This window comes from Toxorhynchites rutilus, chromosome 2, assembly GCF_029784135.1.
Source record: "Toxorhynchites rutilus septentrionalis strain SRP chromosome 2, ASM2978413v1, whole genome shotgun sequence".
NCBI lineage: Eukaryota > Metazoa > Arthropoda > Insecta > Diptera > Culicidae > Toxorhynchites > Toxorhynchites rutilus.
This window is the reverse complement of record NC_073745.1, coordinates 143,026,290-143,037,979: the sequence shown is the minus strand read 5'-3', so window position 1 is coordinate 143,037,979 and position 11,690 is coordinate 143,026,290. Positions and strand designations below refer to the sequence as shown.

General features: G+C 39.1%; 1 protein-coding gene across 1 annotated transcript; it reads left to right on the top strand.

The window, feature by feature from the left end:
- Positions 1–8,474: 8,474 nt before the first annotated feature.
- Positions 8,475–10,900, top strand: LOC129766192 (uncharacterized). The gene is made up of 3 exons (XM_055766702.1): positions 8,475–9,140; positions 9,192–9,362; positions 10,628–10,900. The coding sequence occupies exons 1-3, from the start codon at positions 8,475–8,477 to the stop codon at positions 10,898–10,900; spliced, it is 1,110 nt and encodes a 369-aa protein (XP_055622677.1).
- Positions 10,901–11,690: the final 790 nt, after the last annotated feature.

Genomic DNA, 11,690 nt, shown 5'->3' with positions numbered 1-11,690 from the left:
ATGATTATATTTCACGAAAGAAATCTGCATAATTAAATCACATTCACATAGTTTTAAAATAAAAATAACAATACTTCATTAAAACTCGCATTCGCAGTTTTCTAAATCGAAGTTTTCTCCAAAAATGTAGTTTTTATTGATTTTCGAAATCTTATGCCGGATCTTTCCAGAATTTTCAATTGGCCATTTAACAAATGATATACCTAAATAACTAACAATCTGAGAAAAAATATTTAAACGAAAACTTTTAAGAAGAAATATGTAGTTTTACATCTTAATCCATTGCATTTGTATAGTGTCACCACTGTACCTACCCGGGCGAACGGTAGACCGAGGACTACCGTTTGGCCATCCCTGGTATACGGGAACAAATCTGCATATACGAAACGTCTTTCTGCCATCCTTCCAATCGGGGCTTCGAGCAGCTGCTTCGATATTTCCTATAGTTGCTCCGATAACTATTCTAGCACAAATTGCAATCTGACGTCAGCTTCATAAAGGGTGCATTTCTTCCACAATAGCAGTTCAACAGAGACACAAGAACTGGTTCGAGGGCATCAACTGAAGCTGAATATTGTGTTTCGTTTTAAGATCGAGCAGCGATTTTTGAACTGAAGTTCTTAGGTCGTAGGTCGGAAGTCATAGATCGTATTTGATTCTCGAGTGATATTTCAACGGCATAAAGGCAAATATTATTTCTGGCGTAAAAAAATTACCGAAATTACCGGTTCTTGATTGTAAAATTACCGGTATTTCGGTAATGGAAAATGACCCGGTATTACCGGTAAAACCGGTTAACAATCCCTAACTGTATGCCAATAATATTTCCAGCAAGGCTGTTTATATTTTATATTTTATAGTTATATTTTAAGGTGAAATTTGACTCTGTAAACGTTAGATAATAAGTAATTAAATCTGATTAATAAACGTTTTTGGAAAAAAAAGAATATCCATTCGAAACGGAAAGTTTAACCCTTCTATACTCGCGCGCAAAATCGAAACTCGTATACTCATAACTTTTTTTAAAATAAATACCAATAACGCCTAAATATATGCAATAGCAAAATACGCAGTCTATAATTGTATGAAAAAACTCCTGAAATATTTTTTCTTTAACTTCATTCAGTTTCAAAAGTCATTGAATTTAGGCACTCATTGATTCTCGGTCTGTCAGACCGTATGCACGAGTATATGGGGTTTTTTTTTATCCCATTTATTTATTTAAGGCTCATTAGCATTTTAACTGTAACAGAGCCGAATTTTAATCGTGTACATGTCACATGGTTATCATATCTATAATTAGCACATTACACAGTTGCCATTCGCCAGTATTCCTTCTATTCCATTACATATGGTACATTCACACAGTAGCCATTTAGGCGTAAGGGTATTCTTTCTGTTCTTCCATTATCCGATTGGACCACCGGACAGCGGAGACAGTTGTTTGATCATTGTTGAGTTATTTATAGAACAGTAGCCCGATGTGTCTGGGCCCTGAGTTTTGAACTCACGATCGATCGCTTACTAAGCGAACGCGCAACCAATGTGGCTACGGAGACCCCCCTATATATGGGGGTTAATCATAGTTAATTTTTATGTAAAAATGTGTTTATTTCTCCCTAAAATGTAACCTCTTTATTAGCTTAATGCACACATGCAGTGTCTCGCAGTTTCGTACTCGCAAAAAATCAACCGAATATCCAGCTATCCGGCCTCGAAGCTATCCGTTTCATCACTAATAATAACCATGGATAACAGCTATTAAAACCATCCTGCTTAGGGGCTTTGGACACTCTGATCTGGTTCTCAATATAAATCTTAAGTTTCAGAATCTTTTTCGGATGCTACTATAGAGATCCGCTATTCGCAGATGGAATTCATAATCCAAGATTGCCGTTAAAAACCTTGAAGACACACTCATCCCTATTAGGAAACACTGTATAACTACTGCATTTTATATTGTCTAGTTAGCGTATTCTCGAGTCAGTGAAAAAGTAAAACTAACACTAACACTTTAACGCTTCCGAACTCTCTGCATAGAATCCAATCAATCAGTAGTTGGTACCAATAATTGAAGTATGGCCGACAAAAAAAAGACTCGACTTCTGAAAGGGGCTGGAAAACTCTAGCATTGTGTCAATTACACAGATAAAAACATTAACCATTTTCAGCTGCGCGATTGCCGAACAGCAGTCCTTCCCTACTTCGACACCTCGCAGTGTCTGGCGTCTGTTCCAAGGCCGGTTCACCCTTTTTCTCACTAAGTTTAGAATTTAAAATTCGTTCTTTCCTCACTTCCCTGCCCATGGTTGTCTGTTCCGTACAATTCCTTATTATTTATTTATTATCGTTTAACAGCGCCTGGAACAGATAACATCGGCAAAGTGCGGAGAAACCAAAACAAGAACAACACTTCAAGCAGAAAGTATCGTAAGCTGATGACTGACAGTGATGAAAAAAAATGTACAAAATTTGGGAATGGGCTTTTTTCTTCACTTATACAATTTATTTCCGTCCGCCGGTTCGATCGATGCACTTTTGAAAAGGTGAGATGACGAAAAGTCGTAAGCCGTTTGCGTTTTTTATGCTCTCTATCATTTATTTTTCGGTTAATTTTTTATGAACAGTTTTCTTTTTTCATGTTTGGGTCTCGCTGTGATGTGTGAGCCTCGCCGTTAATAAATAAACAGCACCATCGATCAGGGAGGCATAATAAGTTAAATTTAAGTCGATTAGTATGCAATAATGTGTAACGTGGAAGAAAGACACAATATGACAGTAAAACTTTCGAACGCGCACATGCAAATCATTTATTTTTATGGCGCCAAATTACGGTGTGAAACGAATTGATCAGAAATCCATTTCAATATTTTAGTAGACCCAATTTACCTACTCTTAAGCGAGTGTGTGATCAATCGAACGACAACTGTGAAAATGGTTCCCCCAAGCTGTGTGTAACATGCCCCTGTATCTACATTTGGATTCAGTTTACACCATCGAAACAACAAACTTTCCCAAGCATCATCAATAATCGATGGTTCTGAGCTACCAGTTTGTGTACATCTTGTTTGTTTCTTTCATCGCTTTGAAGATGGAGCTCGTGTTTCGGATGTTCACAAGAGCCCCGAGAACGTCAGTGATGACAGGCGGAGGCAACGTCGTTCGGTCGTTTCGTCATCAGCTCGTGAAAACGGGAGCTGGCGAAGGACACAAAAAATAGCATGTACAATGTCTGACTAAACGACAAGTCGTGTTTGGTCTCTGCGTCCTGTCCACTGTCCGCAGACAACCCACACATCGGAGTGGTGTGAACACGCAAACGAAGAGTATTTTCGGATGCACTGCTCCGAATCGAATGAAATTAAATGTAGAAAAACAATAAGTCGTCCAAGTTTAAAAAAAACGTCATAAGGAATAAAGAAACGTTTAGAATAAAGAGCAATTCCATGCCAAATCAGCCATCCGTTGACCTGATCCCACTTTTTTTTTATTTTATTAACATATGGTGACAAAATCACAATTTTCATTATCATATGACTAATTCTCGTTACGACTAATTTTTCATAAGGGCGTGTGTAGAGAAATTAAACTTTTTTTTTCTAAAATCCTAACTTGAAATCGAGATGTCTGATCAAAATATGACGTGGGGTAAAGTTGTTGGAAAATCGTTGAACTATTTAGAAAAAAACAATAGTTTGAGTATACTGTTATATTACTACACTATAATATTACTCAAAAATTGAATTTAATATTAAAACTTTTGATCTTAAAAGACTCACCCTTCGATGTTAAACAATTTTTTTTAGCAAACTCTTTTAATCCAATAAATTTTGACATATAGTGGTGCGGTGTCGGACTCCTCAAAATGCAGATATAAATTTTAAAAAATTTCGATTTTTTGCTCCCGTGGCCGAGTGGTTAGCGTCACACCAAATATGCCGGGGGTTGAAGTTCAATTCCCGTTCTGGTCGGGAGAATTTTTCGTCAAGCTTGCCACTCAGAATGCATACAGGGCGTGTTATTTGGCATAGAAATCTCAACTAAGTACAAATAAAAATGACGCAAGTGATACTACGCTGAGACTACTGAACCGATCAACATGAAAATTGGTATGTAGGGGTTTTTGGGACCGGGGAAGGTTTTCGTGATATTTTGAGACCCCTCCCCCCTCTCTAAGGGGGGGCTGCCATACAAATGAAACACAAATTTCTGCATTACTCGGAAATTAACCAAGCAAACGAAACCAAAGTTGGCATGTGAAAGTTTTAAGGTGCAATAAATGTTTCTATGATAGTTATACAGTCCTTCCCCCACTCAAAGGGGGGGCTGCCTTACAAATGAAACACAAATTTTTGCATTACCCGAGAATTAATCAAGCAAATGAAACCAAATTAGGCATATGGAAACTTTAGGGTGCAATGAATGTTTCTATGGTGGTTAGATACCCCTCCCCCCTCTCTTAGGGGTGGCTGCCATACAAATAAAACACAAATTTCTGCATTACTCGAGAATTAATCAAGTAAATGGGCGGGACGAAGTTTGCCGGGTTAGCTAGTATTTATATATATATATATATATATAGATATATATATATATATATATATATATATATATATATATATATATATATATATATATATATATATAACATTTTATCTTAGGACTAACCGTGATCGAGATATGATCAAATTTATATATTCCGCGCAACTATATATCAAAATGCGTTGAATTGAAAGAGTTTTCTAATAAATATATATTAAAAAATATCGAAGAGTAAGTCTTTAAAGAATCTTTTTAACGTTAAATTCGATTTTTGAGTAATATTTTTTCACAGTGTATTTAAAATATTATTTTTTCTGAATATTCAAATGATTTTTCAATAACTTTGCCTCGCGATATATTTTAATCAGGCATCTTAATTTCGAGTTAGGATTTTTTAAAAAGGTACCATTTTTCTGCATATGCGCTTATGACAAATCACTCGTAATGAAAACTAGTCATATGATAATGAACAAGGTTCAAAACTAAATCGGAGAGGGTCACGTCAAACTCGACCGTTTTTTGGGTTATATGGCGTGGAATTACTCTAAAAAGCATTTGTGGCTTCCGCTACTTTTGATATATTATGATATTTATATATTTGTTATATGTTTGACAAAAAAACGATCGAAGCACATCGATTGCCGATTGCAAAGCCAAAATAGTTCGGCCTATGGTTCGGGTATGGTTTACCCTGAGCTACTAGAACCGGGTGAAACGGTGAATACAGATAGCTACCGACAACAATTGATTTGATGGATGAAATGGATTCGAAGACACGGTAAAGAGATATTACAACATGACAAAGCACCGGATCACACCGCTAAAGCCTTAACTGTGAAATGTTATCGCACCTGCCGTATTCTTCAGACCTATCCCCGTCAGATAATCATCTTTTTGCTTCAATGGAACATACCCATGCAGAGCGGCACTTCACTGAATATAAAGATACCCAAAAATGGGTCGAAATTCACAATCTTCCCGAGAGAATGGCAAAATTCGTCGGAAACCGCATTTGCCACACACCTCACACACCTTTTATATAATGATTTTTAATAGAAATACTGTGCAATATTCACTACAAAGCTCTTCCACAAAGATTCTCCAAAGATGCTCTAAACTAATCATCTAATCATCAGATGGAGTTTTTTTTTATTTCTGGTTCCCTCTGGTGCATGAGGGTTACTGGCGGGAACTATTCATGTTTTGATCAAAAAGATTGTAAAGTTACGTAGCACAATTAGTTCCGCGCAAAAGTTCGTTTGCTAAAATCAAGATTAGGTTCAGAGGAAGCAAAAATGCAAATATACGTCTGTGTGTTTTATAAAATGAATACCTTTTTTAATCATTATTAAAATTTCGGACACTTTTGTTTCAAATTACGGACACATTTTATCCACAGCATTTCTTCGAAATAAATTAGTTATTGATTTTTGTAAAGATTATTATTTCATTGTTATTCTATTATACTCTTAAACCAGACATCAATAATGAAATATGAAATGAAATTTCTTTTATGATTCATTTCTAGTCGATAATAATGTCAACAGATTGTATAAAAAATCAAATGAAATAAGTAACTAAATAGTGTGAAGCTGAATAAAAGTGAACCAAAATCGGCTCGGAATAGTGATCCCCTCGATATTCGAGTCTTCACATTCTGCCGTCCTGCCAACTTTCATGGAAGCGAAAAAATTGTTGTAAAACCCTACCCAACTTTAAATTCCGAAAGTAAATTGAAATAAAACACACTTAGAATTCGAATTTCGATGAAACTTTTATTTCAAATTAAAGTTTGGTTTATGCCATTATGTGTGAAATACAACATCATTCAAATGTCCACCTAGGGCTTCCTCGCACACCTTGATCCGGAACAGGTAATTTTCGATGACTTTTCGGCACATATGGGGCGATATCTCGGTCATAACTTCACGAATGTTGTCTTTCAAATGTTCAAGAGTTTGCGGAGAGTTGGCATAGACATGGTCTTTCGCATAAACCCACAAAAAAAAGTCTAGCGGGTTCAAATCGCATGATCTGGACGACCAATTGGCATCACCAAAACGCGAAATTATGCGTCCCTCAAATTTCGTTCGCAATATGGCCATGTTCGGTCGTGTTGTGTGGCACGTGGCACCGTCCTGCTGAAACCACATGTCATCCGTATCCATATCTTCAATTTGTGGCAAAAAAAATCGGTTAACATGCGGCCATAGCACTCACCATTCACAGTTACCGTCTCACCGTCCTCATTTTCAAAGAAATACGGCCAGATTACTCCACCAGACCATAATGCGCACCAAACAGTGACTTTTGGCGGATGCAATGGCCTCTCAACAATCACGTGTGGATTTTCTGAGCCCCATATACGGAAATTTTGGGTGTTCACATAGCCACCGAGCTCGAAATGTGCCTCATCGCTGAAGAAAATTTGATGCGAAAATTCAGCATTTTGCTGATGTTGTTTGTTCACCGACGGTGCAAGTCCAAATGCAAAGTTCGCCACAATGATGTGTTTGACAAGCCCAATTGCTGAGCACGCCGTGGAATCGAAACATTCGGGTCATCCTCCACACTGGCAGCAACAGCAGCAATATTTACGATGATGTACAGGTTTCACAATATCCGCTACAGATCCAGTTTGTTCGAATTTACGCACTACATTAGCGATTGTGTACTCTGTGAGCCGTCCATGACGACCAAAATCCGTCCGTAATGCTCGAAAAACATTTGCCGGTTTTTCATCATTTTTAAAAGTATAATTTAATATTTAATGCTAAAACGATCCATATTGTAAAATGGCAGACATTCAACTAACGATATGACGCTTTGGTTGACAGCTATGTCAAACTGTTGTCAGCGCAGGGCTGTATACTTTCGGAAGCCCGAAATGGAAAACCCTGTATTAGGGGATGTTGGGGTAAAACGGATATGTTAAAAAGAACTTCAATTATATCCTTGGAAACTCATGTTTCCCAGAACTTTGATGCAGTTTCTTGCAATTCAGTATACTGTTTTTCTACCTAATTGGCCAAATATTTTACAAAAAAGTGTTTTTCTATGTCTTTTACTGAAATTAAAACAGACCGAGAAGTACAACATTTTTTTCGATTCGGGTAATATAATAGTGGGGGTAATATAGAAAGGTTTGTAATATATGAAGCGTAGAGGTTTATCGATCACGAGATGTTCCCCTAAGTGTATTGAGTTTGGAGCAATGAAACCAGGATGTACCTCTTTCTCTCTCGACAAAACTTAACTGTATTGAAATGCCATCTATAAACAATACGATCGGGAACCAGGTATAAACTACATTAACAAAGGACTAATGTAGTGCAACCGAGTAAATCCGTCGAGAATCCAACCGACCAGCTTTTCCAGCCTTTCGGAATACCTCTGACAATGTTGGGTGGGATTCGTGATTTGGGAAAAATCAACACGTTTTTGTTTCCTTTCGGTGCAATAACGCGTTGCTCTATCATCCATATTGTAGACCCTTGTAGAGTCATCAAAAATGTCCAAAATTTCGGCAACCATTAGATACACACCTTCTGCTTGAAACCATGTGCAACTCCGTTCACAACTCACCACTGCACCAAGTTATTAACAACATTCTTCGAAAGTTCCAGGTGTCTTTAATTAATCCTCAACTGAGATGATGGGTTTTGAGGGAATCCTACTTTCTGAGATTTTTGACATTTTCATACTTTTCCATTCCACGATAATCATTTCTTCTTCGTTGGAAAAAAAATACTGCTACAACTTTTGTGTAAATGAGTAACGTTTTTTAATCTGATCTTCCAGTGTACTCTTCGGTATACCGCTACTATTTTTCAAATAGGTACATCTAAATTAAAATTCAAAAAAACAGCAACCATTATGTTTTTGACAGTCTTTTTCAACCAATTAATTGAGGAGAAAGGTACGGCATACCAATGAAAAGCTCAAGAATTCCAAAACGGATACTTTTGGACAATAGAAAAATTGAACCCGATTTGAGACCACAGTGGTCGGTTTCCGGTAGGAGCCCAACTTTTTTGATTATAAAAAAATTAGATAGAGAGACAAAAAAGAAAATTCACCAGGTTGGTCAATTACCTTTGTATTTGCGGAAGAAAAAAGCATCCTCTGCAAAATGGGGTACATTTCAAGAGTTGAACAAAGATGACCCTGCTGAAGACACAGCGCCAGAACCGGAAGAACAGAAGCTGGATGTTCCGCAAACAGATTTAAAATGCGAAACATTCGCTGAGGAACAGAACAAAGATTCGACATCCGCCGAAGAACTGTGCAATTGTGGACACCAAGCTGAGCAGGTTGTAGCCACCTCATCTGAAATCAGACGAAATCCAACGGATGAGTCACAAAGTGGTGCAAATATGGAGAACATAACGCAGAGCAAACATGTCGATGCAGCAGCAGATAAATGCATTGAAGAATTTAGCAATAGCGAGCAGCAAATCGAATCGTTGCTTTCGCTGATTGATGAAATCAACAGAGAAAATCAAATGCTCAGAGAACAGCAAAACATAGAATTACAGCCCCTTTTGGATACCCTGAAGTCATGCGAAAGTTTGCAGATGTATAGTAAACAATTAAAGGTAATTTCAGACATTTGTTAGTACTCAGATTAAATGTTTCGCTGTTTTCAGGATCCGAAACATCTCGCCAGGGAAGAGCTAAAACAAAACATGCTTTATACGTTAAATCATCTGGAGTTTCAAAGCATTCGAAACAAGAAAACAATTTCCGAACTAAGGGTCTATCATAAACTGTATAGAGGACAAATTAATGAACTGCACGCATCTATTCACCAATACCATGTTTGGAATAGAAAACTGGAATCAAAAATCAAAATATATAATAAATCAAATTTATATAAATAACTGATAGAAAATATACGAGCCGTTGCATAGCTTATTTATTGTCTGCGCCCAAAACACGTTTTCAGCTGCAAGCATTTTGTTAATCAAAAAGTTCATTTTTAATAGCTTTAATGATTTTTTCTTCTTTTTTTCTTTTTAAACTTCATCCTGAAATATACCTGTTGCATTGCCTGTTTTGTCCATTTCTGTAATTGCAGTCAATCGCTGTAAAATTTAGACAGTTTTTTTTATCTAGATACTTCCAGAAATATTGAAGAATATTTCTGAATCGTTCCTCAGAGATCCTATGGTGACAAGACTCCATGTTGAAATTCAACGAAATTTTATCCCATTCCATTTTATTTCTTGTGTGACTACTTACTTACTGGGAGCATTGTGCCTTCGTTAGAAGCTTCCATCCTGGGCGATCCGCAGCTCTCGCCTTGATCCATGTCCAGGTCAAATTTGGGTCGCCTCCTATCCACTCGTTCATGAGATTCCGTCGCCAGGAACCTCTAGGTCTGCCTCTTCTGCGATGTCTTTGCGGGTTCCAGTCTAGTGCTTATCTGCAGATTTTGCAGACCCAATGCCACTTGCGCTCCTGGATCTATATTCAAATCAGCGGTTTCTGGCAACGACGATGGAGCGCGTCATTTGAGATCCAGTTGTCTAGCCACCAGCCATCAGCTATATAATCCCTTAGTCATCGGTTCACGAATACCTGAAGCTTCCGCGTATTCTCTGCTCATTCGCCCCAAGCGTACAGCAGCACTGATTTTACGTTGGAATTGGAGATCATAGTTTTGGTTTGGTGACTGATTTGATTTGACCTCCATGTCTTCTTCAAACAAGCACCCCTCGCCTTCTTGATACGTGCGCATATATCGATGTTGGTCCCGTCATCTGACGCAATCTGGCTACCAAGATATTGGAAACTCTCAACTCTCTTCTCTGCCTGCCCAGCTACTCTAAATCTGGAAGGCGAGACCGTGTTAACACTCAAAGCTTTCATCTTGCTCAAATTATTTTCAGGCGGGCCGCGGAAGAGCGTGCTACCTAGTCGTCAAGCTTACTCTGCATATCAGAACGCCGCTGTTGTTGAGTTTTCCAGCCCACGGTTCGGTTCACGGTCGATAGTGCCCACCATGATCTCGTCGCTGACGGCGAGGAATAGAATTGGTGAAAGCCTTTTCTAACACCAACCGCGACCCGGATTGGGTCAGACAATACCCCGTTGTGCAAGACTCTACACGCAAAGGCCTCGTACTGCGCTAATACCAGAACGACTAGTTCATCAGGAACTCCCTTGCGTCTCAGAGCCAGTGGTTGCCGTGGTTAAGGCGGTCGAAAGCTTTCTCATAATCGATAAACACCAGGAAGAGGAACTCCTGGAATTCATTGATCTGCTCGATAATGATGCGCAGCGTAGCAATGTGGTCGTTATTGGCTCTACCAGCTCTAAATACCACCTGCTGCCGTCAGAGTGTCACATCTAGCTTCTCCGTGACCCAGTTGAGGATTCCCTTGCACAAAACTTTGAGAACTACGCACAGCAGCATGATGACTCGCCAGCTGTGGCACTCATTCGGGCCCCCTCCTTTGGAAGATTGATAAGGATGTCCTGCATCCAGTCGACCGGAAATGTTACGGTTCCCCAGACATTTACGAATAAATGATACAATATTTCTGCGGATAGTGCAGGGTCAGCTTTGTGCATCGCGGCTGATATACGATCGACCCCGGAGCTTTGTCGGATTTTGTATTTTCGATTGCTGCTTCCATCTCTCGCAATGACGGCGTCTTCGCATCACGAAAAATGAGTCTCACTGGAGGCGGCTCATGCTGAGGTGTTAGTAACTGGTTGTTCGCGGGCACTTGGAGCAGCTGCTCGGAGTGTTCAAACCAGCGTTTCAGCTGATCAGTAGACTCGGCTATCAACTGACCATTTTTCGCAGGCATTTTGGTACTCATCCTTGCTCCGATTAGGCGCCATAATGCATCGTAGAGGAGGCGAAGGTTACCGGTTGCAGCGTTTCACAGTCCTTCGTTAGCAAGAGACTCAGCTCACGCTCGCTTGTCCCGTCAACACGAGCGCTTTTCTTCTAGGTAGAGGGCACGACACCGACTACGGGTTGTATCTTTTGCCCTCCCGGTTCTTTGCCGCTCTATCGCGATTTTGGCGTCCCTTCGATCATAATTTCTTCCAGATGTCCTCTAAGATCCATTCTTTTCTCCGGGTGTGCAGTTCACCCAGGTTATTCTCGCTAGTAGCGATGAAAGCGTTCT

What these genes read in the sequence shown, in the direction of transcription:
- LOC129766192 (XM_055766702.1), top strand. Translation starts at nt 8,475, where the DNA reads ATGAAAAGCTCAAGAATTCCAAAACGGATACTTTTGGACAATAGAAAA. An exon ending in TGTATAGTAAACAATTAAAG is followed by an intron (nt 9,141 to 9,191) that starts GTAATTTCAGAC and finishes CGCTGTTTTCAG; the next exon opens with GATCCGAAACATCTCGCCAG. An exon ending in CATCTATTCACCAATACCAT is followed by an intron (nt 9,363 to 10,627) that starts GTTTGGAATAGA and finishes GGATTGGGTCAG; the next exon opens with ACAATACCCCGTTGTGCAAG.